The sequence below is a fragment of the Dysidea avara genome, chromosome 3 (assembly GCF_963678975.1).
Source record: "Dysidea avara chromosome 3, odDysAvar1.4, whole genome shotgun sequence".
In the NCBI taxonomy this organism is placed as follows: Eukaryota; Metazoa; Porifera; class Demospongiae; order Dictyoceratida; family Dysideidae; genus Dysidea; species Dysidea avara.
In genome coordinates, this window is record NC_089274.1 from 2,074,487 (window position 1) to 2,095,482 (window position 20,996).

The following is a 20,996-nucleotide window of genomic DNA, read 5'->3' on the forward strand; positions in this document are numbered from 1 at the left end:
GTAAATTTGACTCTCAGCACAATTCATTCAATATCAGCATAGAATAAAATGCAGCAGAATACAGAGCAAAAAAATCAAGTTATTTAGAACCACAGTAGTGATTCATAATAGAGATCACGTATGTTTTTTCCAAAATCCTAATAGACACAAACACACACACACACCTAAACACCACCTTAGGAAGCAGAGCAGTGTTAGAGAATTGATTCAAGGAAGAAATTAAACTAAAGTTTTATAACATGGTTTTACATGTAAAACAGATACTTTACTAATAATGCTGATGAACTTTAGGCTCTCCAATGGTACATTTGACATGGTCAGGACTCAGGGCTCGAACTGTTAAATAACATGAAGGTACACAAATTTCTTAGTATGGGGGGGGGGAGTAAATTACCTAAAGTTTCAAGGTTGTAATTTTCCATCAAAGTTTTAAGTCATCAGGTAAGTACGTACGTATGTATGGTGTTTGTCTCAGCATCTTACAAGCACAAAGCAGAGATCATTATTCCCATGCCCAAAGTCAGTTTTTGGCCACAACTAGCAGTCTCACTTCTAGCTGAAGGTTAGTAGATAATGACAACAGACTATTACTGTTCTATAACAGTAGAGTACTATACTTGACTGTTCTATTAGAATGTATGTATGACTGTTCTGTTAGAGTGAATCAATCTGGGACCAAGTCCTTTTTCACCTATGGTATTAACTGCAGAAAAATCTGTTTTGTGAGGTTTGTATTATACTGCTGTAACTTGCGCTAACAATGTATACTATTTCTGGAAATAATTAAATAAGGTATACTCCTGTATATGTATAATCAGTGTTGGGAGTAACGTGTTACGTAGTATTATTACTTTTGTGGTAACTAAGTAATATAACGAAATACACTATAAAAACAGGTAATATAACTCAAGTTACTTTACTTACAAATGTAACACGTTGCCTAAGTAATATAGTTACTGCAACGAATCTAATATTATGTAATATTATTACTACAAGTAACGAGTTACTAATCTCGTTAGTAATACACTGAGTAACGCCTGGCCACAATGAAGTAACGAAGCCTACTGAATGAAGCTTATTCACCAGTTTCTTACTTATAATCAAGATTTGCACATTATCCAAAAATGCAATCATGCCACGTGATAAGGTGGTAGTTTCACACGTGACAGCTTAAGGCTGTGGACACAAAGTAATATAATATGTAATATTATTATAGTTACTTTATTTTATGGGTAATATGTAACCTGTAACTAAATAGTTCAGTTACAAGTAATATGTAATATGTAATTAGTTACTTTTACAAAGTAACTTGCCCAACACTGTGTATAATACCCTCAATTCGAGCTCTGGGTAGGTGATCTACTAACAGTGCAAGGTGATATTTAGCTGAATGCTTTCTTAGCATATTTCCTAGCAAATTTACTGTTGTACAATACATAGCAATCAACACTCCATAATCCAGAATCACATCTCTCCTGACACCTTATCTAATTTTTTGAATTGAACAAAAAGGCAATGGAAATGGGGCTACTGAAGCTACCCACCACTAGTATCCAAAAATTTAGGTTTTCATAACTGACCATTGCATATAATTTGTACAGCTATGCTGCAACACTCTAATTCACTGGTATAGAGCATGCATTCATGTAATGTGTGTGTCACAGTCTGTGTAAATAACTTACACCATCCACTTCATTACATATAGTGGTTCTGTTCATCATAGTGTTGAGTGGAGTCCATACTTCAACAATGGAGGCTGTAGATTCTTGATTGCTCTCTGTTCTAGCTTGTATGAAGAAGCCTCAAAATGTTTCTGATTCTCCACTAACATTAATAACACAGCAGAACTGCAGTAATAAGCTATATAAACGAGGGCTTAATTTCTTAGACATGTAATGTCAGTACATGTATTGCCTGCCAAGTTGGTGGTGTGTTGAAGAAAAAGAATGCAGTTGGATGGATGCATTGAAACTAGCTGGTTCCCCCTTGAAATTCAATCTTGTACCACTTTCCTTGTCATATACTAATGTGCTTTTGAAATACTGCATAGTCAGAAATCTGACAATCTCCTACCAAAATGTCCAAACATGTTCTATTTTGGTCAGAGATGATCAAATCATTACACACCCACCATTGGTAGAAAATTCACAATGTATAATAATCAAAAAGTTTGTTTTTTTTCTGATTAAAATGCATAATTTTGTTAATTTTGTCCTATATATAGCATGTCTGCTGATTCAACCACCACATGCTACACATACAATGAGTATATTATCATTACTGCTTGACATAGGCCATTTGTCAGGTAAATATCATGCATGGTCGACCATAATGGAACCTGCCTGACAAAATGTCAGATCAAAATAGAAGGAAGTTGTAGAGTTTTTGTAGTGAAGCATTGTCAGTAATAGCAAACACAATTTGACAAACAATTAATGATTGTATTATTATTATTATAGGTTGAGTCACTTCCTTCTATCAATGTACTGTAAGGATTTCCCTATTATATGACGGATTGTGTAAAACAGTAGCATATCAATGTCAGGTAATGCTTTAGGTTGCCTCAACTTGCCTGACATTTTCACTGGGATTTGAAAAAAATTATAATTGTTTCTGTATATGCATCAAATACCCCTCATTGTATCTCACTACTTATATCATTCCACCCTACATTGCTTCAACAGCTGTTGATAAGCAGTCACAACCCTTCATGTGGACAGCTCCAAACAATGATGTGAGCAAGTGTAAGAACATAACAGACCTACTTACACACTTGGGTCAATTGGGTGACATTCTAACAAATATAATGAGGTAAGTGTTTTTATGATTGTTCTAATAATTATAGAATTGTATCCCATGTTTGGAACCTGTCTATGTGGTCACCTTTTTATAACGACCAACTATAAACTTCCCCAAAAAACACTAATCCATGTACATACACTTGTCAAAAGTAGCCTATTAATTTTAAGGCCAAGAAATTTGGTCCAAAGGTGACTGGTTTAGTAATATTTGAGGATGTTCCTTTACAAAATTTCTGTATTAGAAATGTGCAATTTTTCCTGAAGATCATATTCCTGGTTCTTTTACCACCAATTATTTACATATGCCTATAGTTGCAGGGGCAGATCCAGAGTTTGGAAAGAGTAGGGGGGGGGGCACATTGCTGAAAAGTTGAAGAGCAAAAAGGTCACAGCAATAAAAGCTATCCTTTACCAAATATCAAACTTCATAGATAAGCTACACTGCCTCATGAACACTGTGTCTGCTTTATTAGAGTGATTGACTGCTCTATTAGAGTATCTTGATCTTGTATGCATTTTTAAAGAAGGGGGGCATGTGCCCGCTGTGCCCCCCCCCCCAGATCCGCCACTGAGTTATGCATTGTGTTACAACTGTGGAGTATACCAGTGTTATACTATGTCTTATGGGCAATATGAGTTCAGGTGTATTATCTGCATACATTCAGACCCTGCAATACTAAAAGCATTAATTAATAATTATGTTGTATCTTCATTTAATTATTACTGTGTAGAAACTCTACAGAGCATGACACACAGATACAAAGTGATTACTTACTACTAAATCTACATCTAAAATCATTCAAAGATAGCTGGATGACTGTTTTCTGGGAAATTGTTCATAATTTAATAGTTGAAGGCAAGGAGAAAAGGTATATATAGTATAAATCCTGGCATATGGTGTTGTTCTAAAATGTTGAGAGTGATCCTTGGTGGATGTGGACATTGGAGTTAATGACAATACAGATAGGACAACAATGAGATCATTAATTATCTTGTAAAACATAATTAGGTATGACGTGAATCAAGAGAAGGCCAATTAAGTGAGTTAATCATATATAGCAGTAACACTGTTTCTCCAAGAGTAGTCATTCATTATGTAGCGTGCTACAGTACGTTGTACCTTTTCTATTGCAGAGATATCTGCTTGTGAGTGACGTATATATATACCCAGATTGGATATGCATACACAAGGATGGGTCTGACAAAGGTTTGGATTTAATGTCTTGGGCAGTAATTGATATTACTTCCAATAAAAGCTTGAGCAGCATTGGCCTTGGTACAGATATATAATTATCATGAATGTGATTTTTCCAGGTGTCCGAGATGTTCATCAAAAATTACTCCTAAATACTTTGCATTAGAAACCTTCTGTATTAGGTAATTAATATCTATGTTTATGATGTGGTGTTTGTTAGAAATTGTGAGATGCGCATTGCATGGTTGAATTCCATTTGCCACTTTTCAGCCCAGGTTTGTAAAGAGATTAGCTCATGTTAAAAAATCATTTCCATGTATGGAGAAATGAATATCACTCAAGATCGATCAATTAAATCTATTTATCCATCCATCCATCCATCTATCTATCTATCTGTCTGTCTGTCTGTCTATCTATCTTAGTATACCAACAAAGTCATTCATGTAGCTCACTACAGTTACATCATATTATTACATCATAACATTACATCATATAATAATTTGTCATGATACGCTGAATTCTTTTAACACTTTGTTCTCCTGAAGATACTTACAGACAGCTATGATTCCATTATCAGATTTTCTGTTGTTTGAAATACAAAGGATTTGAAGTGTATGATTACGTTTCAGACCCTCGCAAATAGCTATAGCCCCATCATCATATATGCTGTTACATGAAATGTCAAGATTTATCAAACTTGAATTTACTGTAATAGCATTGGCAATTTCATTTGCTCCTAGATTAGTTATCATGTTTGCTGACATTTTGAGAGTTTGAAGTGTTGTGTTAACTTTGAGGCATTCACTGATAGCTTTGGCTCCCTCATCTGATATACTGTTCAGTGAAACATCAAAAACTTTCAAAGACTTGTTAACTGTTAACGCATTTGCTATCTTCCTTACTCCCTTACAAGTAATACCTTGGTGTGATAAAATTTGAATTGCATGTTGCATAGAAAGAGACTCTTGATCTTTATAACGTTCTTTTTTATAATTTCTTTGGATGTCATTCGCTGACATGTCAAGCTCCTGTAATATGTGGTTGTTCTTGAGACATTCACTAACAGCTATAGCTCCATCATCAGTAATACAATTACATGAAAGGTTTAACATTAATACTTTGGTGTTATAATGTAAAAGTGCTGAAATCAGGATCACTTCGGTATCATCGATCCCCATGTTATGCTTATCACATAACTGAACTGTACCATCAACTAGAATGTCTCTGTTACTACATGATACCTCAAGCACTTGTAACATTTCGTTATCCTTAAAGTATTCACTCATTACAATTACCTGGTCATCAGAAACGTTGCTATGTGAAATGTAAAGGTTTTGCAGTGTTGAGTTAGCTTTAATACCTTTACTGATTGTTACTGCTCCAAAATTAGTCATGGTATTACTTGATATGTTAAGACTTTTAAGTGTGTTATCATTTTCAAGATACATACTTATAGCTATGGCTCCATCATCACATATGTTGTTATGTGACATGTCAAGATTCTGAAGAGTATTATTGCTTTTAAAACACTCGCTGATAGCTATTGCTCCATCATCAGATATTTTGTTGTGTGAAATATCAAACGTTTGCAAAGTTGAAATGCCCTTAACAGAATGTACAATTATTTTTGCTCCAAGAGACGTGAGCTTATTTTTTGATATGTTGACAATGTGAATTGAGTTGTTGTGTTGTAGGCATTCGCTGATAGCTATGGCTCCTTGATCAGTTATGTTATTGTGTGAAACATTAAGTATTTTCAATTTAGTACCAGTGCTACTTAAAAAAGCTGAGATAAGAATTACTCCTGCATCACCAAGGTTTTTTTCAGGCAAGTTACATGATGGAGCATTGCGATCAAAGCAGTGTATATGTGCATCCAACTGATGTTTAAATGGTCTGTAGTATGAACCTTCTATCCATGAGATTATGAGCTTTTGTAACATTGAGTTCTTAAGATTAGTACTAATTGCCTTAACTCCATCATCTGATATATCATTAAATGAAATGTCAATGTTTTGTAAAGTTGCATTAATTTCAATGGCCTCACTGATTTCTTTTGCTCCAACATCAGTCATTATATTTCCTGACATGTTAAGAATTCGAAGAGCATTGTTATTTTTAAGGCATTTACTGATAGCAGTAGCTCCATCATCTGTTATTTTATTGTATGAAATATCAAGGTTTTGCAAAGCTGTGTTGGTGGTAATAGCTCCAGCTATAATTTTTATTCCAAGGTTAGTTATCTTGTTTATTGACATGTTAAGGGTTTTCAGTGTACTGTTGCTTTTAAGACACTCACTGATAGCTACAGATTCATTATCAGATATGCTGTTTAGTGAAACATCTAAACCCTGCAATGAAGTATTCACCATTACTGCATCTACAATCTGTTCTACTCCCTTACAAGTAATATCACAGTTTGATAAGTTTAGATGCTTGACTAAATTATCTTCCCTAAGACAACAGCTTATAACTTCTTCTCTGTGCTTCACCTGCATGCTGACACTCTTCTTGTAATTTTTCATTACTGAATAGTTGCAGTCACCTGTTAAGCAAACTAAAGTAGTTTCAATGCCATTGTTGACCTTTTCATCGGTATCACATATCTCATTAAATGACATGTACAGAATAGGTTTGTAATCAAGCATTTTATAGATGTCAGCAATCACCATCATTCCAGGTTTAGCAATAAGATTGTGAGAGAGTTTTAATTGACGCATAGAAATATTTGACTGAGTACTAAGAAGAATTGTTTTAATACCTACAACAGTTATACCATTCTCTGACAAGTCAAGCTTTTGTAATGTATGGTTATTTTTTAGACACTCACTAATAGCTACAGCACCATCATCAGTTAAGGCATACATGAAAGGTTTAATATCAGAACTGTAGTATTGTAATGTAGCAGTGCTGAAATCAAAATCACTTCACCATCACAAACTGCCTTCTTTCCCCTGTCATAAGACTGAACTGTGCCATCTAGTACTGAGGTATCTTTTATTCCATGATATCCTAAGCTCCTGCAAAGTTTTGTTCTTCTTCACACACTCACCCATTGCTATTACCTGATTGTTGCAAATTCTGTTTTGTGAAACGTTAAGTTTTTTCAGTGTTGAGTTTGCTTCAATGGCTTCACCAATGCTAATAGCTCCAGCACTTGATACCTTATTACTTGACATATCAAGACTTTGAAGTGTTTTGTTGTTCTTAAGGCCACTGCTGATAGCTGCAGCTCCAATATCTGATATATTGTTGTTTGAAATGTCAATAACTTGCAATGATGTGTTAACTTTAATAGCATCTGCAATCATCCTTGCTCCATTGCATGTGATACCATGATGTGATAAATCAAGCTGTCGAACAGTATTGTCTTCCTTTAGACAACAACAAGTGATTATTCCGGCTTTAAAATCTCCACTCCTATGTGACATGTCAAAATTTTTACTACAATTATCAGGTTTTTTGGAGTTACAATCTATACAAGTTAAGGTGGTGTTAAATGTGTAATGCACACTTCCAGCAATATTTTGAATTTCATTGAATGATATTAAAACTATAGGCTTTTGTTTAAGAGCTTTTTGCATGTCAGAAATTATTGCCACTTCTGATTTGGAAATTACGTTTTGCACAATGTTTAATTTAACCATGGAAAATGTAGATTGCGAATTATCAAGAATAAACTTAACACCTTTAATAGTTATACAATTTTCTGACAAGTTAAGTTCTTGTATTGTGTCATTATTTTTGAGACATTCACTGATAGCTATAGCTCCATCATCGGAAATGTCATTTCCAGAAAGATTTAATATTTGTACAGTAGTATTGTTTTGTAAAAAAGCTGATATAAGAATTGTTCCAGTGTCACCATAATGTTTATTGGGCATGAAGCACGATGGAATTAAAGCATTCAGCACAAGGTGATTATCATCCCATGATACCTTAAATTTTTGCAATGCATTGTTTTTCTTGAGGCATTCACTGAGCACAACTGCTCCATTTTTAGATATGCCATTATGTAAGATATTAAGCTTTCGCAAGGAAATGTTTACTTTAATAGCCTCATTAATTCTTTTTGCACCGACATTAGATATTTTATTATTGGAGATATTAAGGCTTTGAAGTGTGTTGTTTTCAAGACATTCACAAATAGCTATAGCTCCATCATCAGATATGTCATTTTCTGAAATATTAAACTTTTGCAGAACTAAATTTAAGTTTGCTTTTATTGCTGTAACAATTATACGTACACCAGCATCAGTTATTTGATTTCCTGAAATATTAAAGCATTGAATTGAACTACTTTTCAGACACCTACTAAGGGCTATAGTACCATCATCAGTTATTGCATTATATGAAATGTCAAGAGTTTCTATCTTAGTGTGATTCTGTAATAAAGCTGATACAAGAATTGCTCCAGTATCTCCACAAAATTTTTTACACATATTGATTGAGTGAACTGTAGCATCAACAGTGAGACTACAACAGTCATTCCATGATATAATGAGCTTTTGTAAGGTTACGTTCTCTATAAGAAAATCACTGAATTTAATTACTGCAGTATCAGATATTTTATTTTGAGAGATGTCGAGTACTCTTAGTGATGACTTACTTTCAATAGCCTCTCCAATTGACATCACTCCTTCATAAGTAATCTTGTTTTCTGCCATGTTAAGAAATCGAAGTGTTTTGTTGTTTTTAAGACATTCACTGATATCTATAGCTCCACCATCTGATATTTTATTACATGAAATGTCAATATGTTGTAATGATGAATTTGCAGCAATAGCTTTAGCAATCCTTACTGTCTCACAATGGTCTATTTTGTTGTGTGACATATCAAGGTGCTGTAATTGTACTTTCAAGCTTGTTGTAATGGCTTCAAAAACTCTTGCTGCTCCAGTACTAGTAATTTTATTTCTTGACATGTTAAGATGCTGAAGCGAGAAATTTCCTTTAAGACTCTCAGCAATAGCAATGGCTCCTTTATCAAGTAAATTGTTACATGAAATGTCCAAGGTTGTAAGCGTCAAGTTTGTTTCGATAGCATTTCCCAGTTTCACTGCCCCTAAACGAGTAAATTTATTACCAGATATGTTGAGACTTCGAAGTGCACGGTTACTTTTAATGCTACTACTGATAGCTTGAACTCCATCATCATCCATCACGTTATGTGAAATATTCAATTGTTGCACTGTTAAATTTTCTTTTAGGGCTTTACCAATTCTCACAAAATTACTAATACCATTAAATGAAATATCAACAGTTTCTATAGCTATATTTTTTTCAATGGCATGACCAATGTGTTTTGCTCCAACATTACTTATCCGATTTCCAGACATATTAATGCACTGCAATGTGTTGTTATTTTCAAGACACTCACTGACGGCTATAGCTCCATCATTGGATATGTTATTGTGTGAAACATCTAACTTTTCAATGCTACAATTAATTTGCAAGGAATTTGCAATCCTTTTCATTCCTTCAGAGCTAATGTCATTCCCTGATATATTAATTTCCTTTAAATAAGAATTGCTCTTAATACAATCACTCAAGTATAGTGCACCACCATCAGATATTTTGTTATTTGACAAATCAAGAGTATCAACAGTTTTGTTGTGAAAGAGAATTCCTGCTATTATCTGCACTGCAGAATTATTTACGGTTCTACCAGACAAATCAAGTACTTTAAACTTTGTATTAACCTGTAGTGTATTCCATGACATCACAATGTACTGAAGTGTAGTATTGCTTTTTAATGATTCACTTATCGCAAGTGCACCACTACTAAATATATCATTGTTTGAGATATCAAGTTCATGTAAAGTAGTATTGTGGTTCAAAACGTCAGCTATTTCTTTGGCTCCATGGTCCTTTAAATGATTGTTAGATATGTTTAGTGATTCAGTTATAGTGTTACTGTGTAGAACAGTTACTATTTCTTTAACATCTACACCTCCAAGTGATGACCAATCCAACTGTTTCAAATTCTCTTGACGTTGTTCAAACATTGTGCAGTAAACATTCCATAAAATATCTGATTTATTACCAAACAAATCAATATTTTGTACAGTTATGGCTTTCTCTGGATATGCAGCAAAAAACTGTTGCAGCAAGTTCATACCAGTATCACCAATATTGCAGTCTCTAAGATCTAATGTTTTAATTTGTATATCATATTTGGAAATGTAAACCAGCAGTGATGAAATGTGCTGTGGGTGTAATCCTCCTCCAATGCCATGAAAACTAATTTCTCCATTTTGAAACAAATGGGCAATACCCTTAGGTACCACCTCACTCTTTGCTTCCATAAAATACTGGAATAAATGAAGGCACCTTAATTTGTTAAATGTAATATTTTCTAATAGTGTTAATCGTGAATCATCCCCTTCAGACTTATATAAAAATTGATTAAATACAGCTGATGATATCCCATTAATTCCTGCATACATCATCCACATGAAATTATATTTGCCTTTCCAAAATGTTTCTTGTATTAATAAAGACTGTTCTTGATGAGGTAAGCGGGAAACGTGGAAAGCAGCCAAAAACTCTTGCATTGTGAAATGTAAAAAATTAAATGAAGCAGTCGTTCCTGGTCCTTTCCTAGAAAAGTGCTGAACAGCTTGCAGCAATCCAAACCCATTAAGATTATCATTATCTCCTGGTAAATTATCGATATTAGAATAACAGTTACTTAGTTCACTGTAGGTAAAAACTAACTGATCTTTTTGCAACCCTAGGAAAGCTAACTCTGACAATTTACAGAGTGTATTAAACACTGCAGGGTTTTCAGAGGATAATGTTTCAAAACTGTCTACCTCAGTATTAATGCCATCTGGAATAGATCCACATTTAGCGAACCCTCAGTATACTGTATGCAGAATGAAGGACTTGTTCATTTCTGTAAGCGTTTCAGGTAAATTACTAAGAACTTTAAACAAGTAAAGAAGCACAGCTAAGTGGAGAGGAACATATATCAGCCCATTAATGATTGGATGGTGTTTAAGATACATTTTCAAATGTTTCAGTTTGTCAGGTGACCCTTTTAATGATTCTGAAATGTATTTATCCCGTTCTTCTTGTGAAAACCCAAGAATTTCAATCCTCCTGTCAACTTTGTCATGTAAGTGCAGTGTAGCAGTTGGTCTTGATGTAACTAGTACAATCGCTTTAGGGAAGATCATCCTTTTAAATAACTTAGCAATTAATGAATTTTTATGTGAAATAGAAGGATATTCATCGTATCCATCCAATAATATACATATCTGCAAGTGTCTTAACTGTATAGTAAATTTCTCTATTTGATCATCATTAAGGTTAAGGTTCCATACATTTACTAAATAGTGAACTAACTGTAGCTCAGATTTAACCCTTTTAAGTTCAGGGTCTCGAAGAAACAGCAAAATTAGGATAGCTACATTGTCCAACAACTCCTTTTTCGCCCAAAGGTAAGATATTTCTTTGACTAAAAAAGTCTTTCCAATTCCAGGAGCACCTTCTATGAGGATAAACTTTGGTAATGCATTGGAGTTAACATTAGCTTCTGCAAAATTAGTAGGATAAGATGTAAATATTTCTCCAATGTCCTTAGTTACTATGGAATGTGAAGACCGAGGTGAAGATGCTAGCTTATCTATTGCAGCAGCACCATATTTGTATCGACTCGTAATTTCTATTAGTTCTTGTTGTGTCCGTACACCTTTGTAGTGTATTAAAGCAACGTTCGCAATAGTTCTGGGTTGATTGGGAGGCCACTCATCATCTTCATTAATGTCTCTCGTTTTAACATAATCTGTACACAGCTTACTTGCTACCTCAGAAGAAATATCTTCCTCTTTCCTATTTGTCAGGTTTGCTGCTTGTAAATCTGATTGAGTTGCTATAAAATTGGAGGAGCATGGACATAATTGGTTGTATACCATACTAACTTTGGCAGGGTGGTGAATAGTCAGCTATATTGCATTTGGTCAAATAAACAGTGATGCTAATGTATCTTCAAATATAAGGTAGGAGTTAATTTGAAGTGTAAAAATTTGTACTGATTCATCAAATTCGCCACAAAGCTTCTCCCCCTGCCAAAGTTTCACACTATACTGTAAATGTGACCCACAGAATTAATAGTTTTCATTTTCTCAAATTTGTTTTTATGACTTCTCTGTTGTAGCTATAGAGGGAAAAAGCAATGGACTGTTCCTAAGTTCAGCCATATCTGTTTGTAACACTGATACTGGAGGATAATGAGGTCTTTAAAATCCACTAAGAAGCAGGTTCTTAAAATGGTTAGAAACCTGCTAGCAGAAAGACCTCAGCATCACAAACCTCACTTCCTCCAAGCATATTCAGACTGATAGCCTGCAATGGGCGACCAGTCACCCAGGCCAACATGTGGTTAACCACTCTATTTATTTTATAGGCATGCCTAAAAGAATCTGATTATGGGAGGTACAATCTAACATTGTAGGTACATTTGTTACAACGAACGGGGAAATCCAGAAATATCACAGAAATTTTGTTTAGTGCCCATCTGTGTCTAGAGTGTTATAAGCTGTTTTTGTCTTCTACTAAACTATGGATGGACTTTACTAAAGACCTAAATGGGTAAGCTTCCTTGTAGAAACATTATTTTGTGTTACATCTAATGTGGGTATGGTCCATATTCGAAACCGTGCCTGTTCTTTGTACTACTATGGCACCACTGAAGGCACAACTTGTGACAATTCATTCCCATCAAATAAATCCATACAAGCTACTTCTTCGAGACACATGTGTTCTTTACACTGCTGTGTTGCCATAAATATTGGCTACCGCAAACCCGGGTCCCATTATTGATCACTGCCATTTGCCAGCTGTGCTGGATCCAAGTCTAACTTGTGAAAGAAAGTGGTGCGAGTTTTGATTTCTTCAGCTCCTCGACAAAAGCACGTTCAGTCTTCCACGATTATTTTTAACAGTATGTGATGATTTCAGAACGACATATAACCCAGTCCCACAATGGCTCTACCTATCTTCCCATACAAAATGTATACATTTTCTAAGTCGGTTAGAGACCATGTCCTCGGATCTTCATGGATTTTAAAAACCTTGTTTCGCTCAGTTTTTAAAATCCACAAATATCCTTGTGCCAGGTCTCTAACCTACACACATATATTGTCAATTTAAAAATGAAGTAGGGATCAAGCGAGTAATGAATGATGGTACTACAGCATAACTCTGTGAGAAAATCCCTACAGTGGCATGTTATAACAATTATTTTGTTGAATGCCAAAGTAGGGATTTTCCCACCATTCTATGCTATATACTACCATTATTCATCTCCTGTTTAATTGCAGGATTTCTTGTTTGGCTCAAAAATGGAAATTTGAAGGACAATTAAGATTAAAGCAATTAAACAGCTACAAATAATTTAACTTGCAATATTTCATTGATAAAGGTGCAACTGTTGCAAATTTTTCATTTTTGTATATTTCTGATAAGATGAATCACCTACACACTGGCTATGCTACGTAGTAACAACTCATGACCAGTGCATTGGGGCATTGGACTTAGAATTTCTTTAATAAAATCTTGATAAGCTCTGAATTAATTCTGGGGAGTTTATGGTTAAAGCATTACTGTGCAAGACTCATCAGACCGAGCCAGACAGAATCCATACTAAACACAATATTAAAATCTTGTTCAGAACCACCTGCATATTCTTCAACTACCAACTTTGGCATCATTTTGACAAACACACAGACAGATAGTAACAGCAGTACTGAAGTAGAGGGAGGTGTAATGGGCTTGTTTCTACTAATTAATGCTACATAGATGGCTGTAACATAGGGTACAATGGACCAGAATTGACACACATTAGCTAATAGTGTAACCTACAATCTACTTACCACCAGCCAGCTATCCTTGATGCAGCTATCATAGACGAATACCAAGTAGGTCAAATCCCTTTCGAGAACCCCCACTTCCCTGTTTCTGCTCATCAGGCCTGGCTTAGTCTCCTAGGAATGTGCTAACAACCTTGTCACCATGCTTGCAGTTTGTAACAAGCTCAATGCACCTGTTAAGCCCTCTAAGATAGAAGGACCTACCACCCACCTCACATTCCTGGGAATTATAATCGACACAACTGCTATGACCATCAGCATTTTGGAGGAACAGAACAGGACCGATATAAATTCTCTGCAATGTCTAAAAGTCGTTAAGTAAATACAAGAACTGCACTAAATGGGAGGGAGCTATTATCCACCATTGACTAACTTTCATTTGTATGCGGTGATACCAGCTAGTAGGATATTTTTGTTGATAAAAGTTGCTCATTGTCCCGTCTCCATCATGTTACTTGACCAATGAATCCAACCTAGACATTTATTGTTGATGGCTACAGTTTTTTGCCAGGATGTAATGGCATCTCCTGTATCTTATAAACTGAGTGGACAACTTTACCAACCATACATTTGTTCACAGATGCCTCTGGCTCACTAAGCTGGGGGTGCCTTTTGGGCAAGTCGGTGGATCCAAGGACAAAGGTCTATCTTTGTGGAATACACTTAGAACATCTGGAATGTGGTCACCATGATCAAACTGATGACCCTATCTAGTATCATGCACCTCTTGTGCAAAGGGATCAAACGTTCTCAAGAAGACATGTCCAGGAAATGTCTTCCCATCACAATCAACTTATTAAAGCTACTGAAAACTCAAGTACACAATAATAATAATTACACAATTGTTGAGAAGAGGCTCCTCTGGTCTGCTTTTACATTAACACTCTATGGATTCCTCAGGGAGAGTGAATTCACATCCAAAAATTTACAGTGGTCTGACATACAACTTATACCAGTGTCAATCACATTATTTTCAAGACTGACCCATTTTAATGTGGACAGTCCATAACTCTTAAGGCAACATCAACATCCACTTGTCTAGTGAGAGAAATGAACTTATTTGCTGAATGGTCCATAGACAGGAGTGGCCCATTGTACTCTGGTGGTCGCTTCAACCCTTTATCTTGAGAGAAACTAACATGTGCATTACAAAGTCTCCTTCAAAGTGCTAGTTATGAGCCACATTTGTATGCCAGCCACAGTTTTAGAATTGGTGCTGCCACTGTTGCTGCTGCAGCAGCAGGTCTTCCTGCTTGGCTGATCAAAAGGATGGAGTAGTGATGCATAGCAAACTTGCCCAACCAACTTGCTCCAGTTGGTTCCTTCACTACTTGCCTGCACTGATGCAGCCCAGCAAACACCATGGGAGCCACACAGCAATTATGCATGCCACAAGCTGCTTTCATCAACATGACAAAGCCAGTATACTATTTCATGTACTGTATGCCATGCTGCTTGTGTTATATATTGCTACTCCCACCATTGCTAGTGTTTTGTTACTGCTGTTATTGCTTGTGTTAGTTGCTGCTGTCATACCCATGTGTATATTGCTACCTTAGTTTGTGTATTTGTCACTTTTTGTGTACTATTGCCATTGCCATTGTCGCTGCTTGTACTGCAGTGGTACCATGTATGCCACACCACCACAAGCAATGCTGTCCATGCCACAGTGTTGTCTCTGTGTATTGCTGCCAATAATGTTTGTATGCTGCTGTCATTGTGTGTTGCATTGTGTACCATTGCTGTTGCTGCTGTTTGTACTGCAATGCCACTGTGCATGCTACACCACCACAAGTGATGCACAAGCTCTCTGTTTGTTGCTGTGTCACCACCTGTTTGACTAACTACCATTTTGCATTGAAGTTTTATATAAACATGCTTGTATATACTGCTGCTGCCTTCACTTATTTGTATGTTATTGCCTTGTTTGTATTGCATTCTGTACCGTTGTCATTGATGTTGTACAGTAGCTACTAGGTAGAGATTTCCAACTAAATTAAATAATTAACATTCCATACATTCATTGGTATGACAAATATTGTGCATTGTTTCAGGGTCATTTTAGTGCAAACCCCACCTCAATCAGTGGTTCCTACCAAAAGATATAAGGAAAAGAAGTTGACAGTGTGATGATTTTTGTGTACAGCATTTTCAGTGCTTTTTATGTATATTGCATGGCACCAAACATAATGTTCAAAGTGTCATAAATCTAGATAGGAAACTAATAACGACATGAAATTTTCACCACATATCTATTTTATGAAGAACAGCATATGAACTAAGTAAAACCTATCAAAAGTGACCACTCCTTTGTAGACTGACCACTCAGAATATTACATGAATAAAGCAAGTGATTCACAGATAAAACTGTGTGTATTGTGTAATACTAAGTACACACAGGTACCTAATACATTTTCAGGGATAACTAACTAGAAAAATTAGTAATATTTTATAACATGGCAAGTACTGGCATCACAAGTCACAATTAACACATACTTCGGAAACATGACAATCAATAACACAATGTAAAGCAACATTATTTTTAAAATAGATTTGTTTGGACACTACTCAGCTTTATTTGTCACATTGTAAGCACTAAGGATGAAAATTATTATATAACACAATGACATCACTATACCACGAAGATACTACGAAGAGAAATTATAAATAGTTGCTGATCAAAATTACAATCACTGAAGCTGCTATAAAATGGATCAAAACAGCAGTAAATACACCAGAATATAACAACAGGTAAGTGTCAAGCCATGTAAGGTTGGTATCACATGCCAGTCTCCACTTTTGAAAAGATTATGCTCAACCTTGAACCTTATTTTGCAATTCCGCGCAAGACAACAAACTGCTCACCTTCAAACTATACTTGCATCGATGCAGAGGGATGCCTTGAAGCCCACGGTGATTGTAATGCTGAATTCTGAGCAGTGCTAGATGACGATTTACCTTTAAAAGGGCCATATTTCCATCGTAATCCAACATCAGTCGTCCTCCAATCAAAAAACACATGGCAAAATCGAAATCAGCATATACGGTTTGCCCAGAACCACTTTCTTCGTCCTCATCAGCAGCAGATTCACGCGGAAACACTCGGAAACTTCGGCTATCACAGGTGCCACATTCTTCCAATTAGAATTACGTACGCAATTATTTGTATGGGCTCCCTATGGGGATTTTTATTTCTCAAAGTTTGATTTGCTGTATTTCAATAAATACCTCATGGATTTTAATCCAGTAAAGTGCATTACAAAGTACGAAGCATTAGCTATCATTTCCTGGAACGGCAGCTTGTGAAACATTTATTGAAGGTGTATAATTTAAGTAGCAAAAATATGTGTGAAAAATTGGTAGGTTGGAAATCGCTACAGTTATTGTCTTTCTTTATATTACTTTTGTTTGTGTTGTTGTGTCATACATACAACTAAATGTTAAACATAGAACAATAATTTAAATATACACTATTTGTCTCTCAATATATTACAATCGCAACAAGAAATTTTATAAGAAAATTAAGCTCAACTTAGGAAATTGGGCAGCAGTATAACTGCTTGGTAACTACTTGAAAATACCATAATGCTGAGAGGCATAACCATTTCTCAGTTGCAATAGATTACTAATCGATAATAGAGCTGCAGCAGCTCCTGTTAACTGAGAGATTAGCACAGTCCTGGGCTTGCCCAATTTTCATCCAAATTAGTCTACAAGCATAACAGGTTGACTGGCTTGCCTGAGATGTTAAATACAAATTTACCTAGTACAGTGGTCCCTCTATTATCCGAGCTTGTTAGGTCCTGAGTGTGTTTAAATATATCAAAAAGTTCGGATAATAGAAACTCATCATTTAGCTGTTCAATGACTCTAATAGAGAACACATACTTTAGACAAAATACTCTAATAGAACAGTCACCCACACAACAATGAAAAGTTTGGATAATCGATGTCCAGATAATGGAGAGACCACTGTAAATGTAAATAAACAGATCAAGTACTATGGGGGGGCATGGAGTTACATACAACTAACTGGAATGTACTAATGGGATATTTTGTACCATTGCTTGCGCACCATGGGATAGTGGCCCGCACTGAGAGTCCCAGCTGCTAGCAAGTCAATTGAGCTTGTCACTGCTCTAGTGCACTAAATCCTGTGCTTTCTCACCCACCCACTCACTCACCCAATTGCCTAAGAGGGATTCACTTTTGGTCTGGCATCCCAGGACGGAGGGTTGCAGTGTGACTGCTTGAAAATACCATAATGCTGTGTTTCTCAGTTGCAAAAGATCAGTAATCCCTGCAACAACCTCTATTAAATGAGAGATTTGCACACCCAAGCGAAGTCCTGGACTTGCCCTATTTTCATCCTAATTAATTTACAAGCATAACAGGTTGGTTGGCTTGCCTGAGATGTTAACAACAATTAACATGCAGCAAAAAGTGTCAATTTTTCAGAACAAAAATGATATGGGCAGACAACTAGGCCCTTTCCAAGGGGGGAGTTTATAATCTCTAATCGATAAGCACCACCCCGAGGAAATAGGGTCTGGGTACAAGAATAATGTACACACATATTGAAGCACAAATCTCACTAGTTACATCATCAACTGGATCAAGTCCAAGACTCTATCTGTTGACATTAGTAAGAGCAACCTCCAATATTTTCCATGTTGGATTAGTAGCTAACTTCAACCACTTGTCTAGTGTCTTCTGAAAACATGCCACACTTCGATCATGATGATCCTTTTCAATGATGTCCAACACATCAAGATCCAATCCCAATTCTATTCCAATATCTTTCCAATCAGTAGCATACTTTCTCTTAGTAACATATCTGTTGAGATCTCTCATTGTTGGAGTATCATCCTCTACAGGTCACACATGCTACTGGTATGGTAATAAAAGTCACTCACTAATTTTGATTTCATCGATAACTACTGCACCGTCCACCAGCACTTTCGCTAAAAGTGCAGAAAAAAGAAAAATTGTTAATTGAAAAATGAAATAGGGATCTTCTTTGGCACTGAACAAAATAACTGTTATAGCTAATGTGCCAAAGTAGGGACTTTCCCACCAAGTTATGCTGTGATACCATCATTCATCTCATGTTTCACATTACATAGATCCCTGCTTCATTTTTTAATTATTTTAAAAAAATACTGGTTTAGTTTTTTTTTTGTAGCACAAGTAGCTACAGCACAATTTGTGACTGTTCTGTTAGAATGTCACACATGACTGTTGTATTAGAGTATCTTGAGTCAGCCAAGGAGTGTGCAGCTAGCTATACCAATAAGGAGTGAGGTCATCTTTTTTACAGTTAAGTAAATAGCTAGATTGTTAAGAGGTGTAGTCTCAGTACTCTATCACTATTAGTCCAGTACTTAATGGGTGTGGTCATGAACCTATTATGAATGGGATCCCAATCGTGAAGTTGCAGATATCTAGCTAGTATACCTCTTATAGTAGCACCGGGACTGAAGCGCTTCTGAAATCCAGCTCTGAAATAATTCTGTGGTATCTAAATATGCTGCTGAACAGAGTTTGGGTAGTTACTTAAGAAATGTAACTAGTTACTTGTAACTTACTTTTTAATAGCTAGTTACTTTCATAAATAAGTTATGCTTGTTTGTTAACTTTTGTAACATGATTATTTTGCCCAGAGCAAGGGAAGTATTATGTAATAATTATATGCACACTTTCTGAAAATAATGATTCTGTAGCCTGTTACATCTGTATACTCAAGCTGAATCATGAAGAACAGTACACAGAAAGTGTCTACATAATGTGGCTGTAGCACAAAAATTGAAGTGCTCTTGCTTTTAAAGCATGATTATCTATAGTTATAATGTAACTATTGTAACATAATTACTTTTCAGGCAGTTGTAACTAGTTACAAAGCAAGTAACTAGTTATATTACTAGTTACTTTTATAAGTAACTAGTGATGTACCTTAGTTACAAAGTAACTAGTTACCCCCAACTCTACTGCTGAACTACACTTGTCGGAACCCCAAAAGGCACATCCCACTGGTGAGTTTGTTATTGTGGTGTAAAATGGTGGCTGTGCACTGCTTCATTTGGGGTCTAGCCTTGTGACTGTGGTCAGTCAGTCAGTCACGCAGTGAAACTAACATTCGAGTTTTGGCAATTTTTATATCCCGCCACCTGTGTTTTGTTATATTTAATGCTGTACTATACATTGTATGGACTAGTACTATTCTGTAAAGGTGATTTTTCATCATGTAAGATGTCTCTAGGATGATTTTCAAAGGCAGAATTTTGGATGGCACATGAAATTTTTGAGGCGATCCCTACTTGTTTGATAACTGATAACACAAATCACACAAGACATGTATAATAGCAGCAAGATGTGTAATCCTTGTCCAGATGTGTCCCCATAACTAATCAGCCATACGGTTACACAACCAAACGTAATTAAAATATGGAAAATCATCTTATGTATAGTTTTACAGTGAACTGCTAAATATTTTAGCTTATACTCAGTTTAGTTCCTTAAAACTGTGTATATTTATAGTGGATATATATTTGCCTTGCAATATACGTACATGTATGTTGCATGCAATACCATACGAGCATGTAGTGGTTTCAGATCACCAGAATGATTATGCAACATGGCTTACAGTAATAGGTCTGGGGTCTATTATTTTCCTTTCATGCTTTTGAGAAATGGTTTGATTTTTGCCTATAGGTTATATGATTCATAATAATGCATGCACAAAATAAAACAACTTTCTGTATTAGACTGCTCATTAGAGTATCCACACAGGAAAGCATCCATGACTGCTCACACATATTCCTTCTAACATAACTGATTGTCCTATATATTAGTCTTTTTATGCAAAGATACAAAGTTGAAATTCCATAATTATTGTGTTCAATTTACACAAAATATATACCTATTAGCTATGTTGGAATTTTATGGGCAGCTAATAGACCATACTCCAAATGATGTCACACAAATTTTCTATTTGGGGGACTCTTATATTTTCGAGTATTATCACCAATGGGGATCGAGATTTCGAAGATTGATATAGAGGCTAACAAACAAGATATCAAGGTGAAACTACCAGGTTTGGTTATTACAGCAAAGAAACAACAG

General features: G+C 35.7%; 2 protein-coding genes across 2 annotated transcripts; both read right to left on the reverse strand.

Moving 5' to 3' along the window:
• Nucleotides 1-4,499: 4,499 nt before the first annotated feature.
• Nucleotides 4,500-6,863, reverse strand: LOC136251652 (protein NLRC3-like). The gene has a single exon (XM_066044106.1). The coding sequence runs from the start codon at nucleotides 6,861-6,863 to the stop codon at nucleotides 4,500-4,502; it is 2,364 nt and encodes a 787-aa protein (XP_065900178.1).
• A 90-nt stretch (nucleotides 6,864-6,953) lies between these two features.
• On the reverse strand, nucleotides 6,954-9,894 carry LOC136251653 (protein NLRC5-like). The gene has a single exon (XM_066044107.1). It carries the CDS (start codon nucleotides 9,717-9,719, stop codon nucleotides 6,954-6,956), a length of 2,766 nt encoding a protein of 921 aa, XP_065900179.1. The 5' UTR covers nucleotides 9,720-9,894.
• Nucleotides 9,895-20,996: the final 11,102 nt, after the last annotated feature.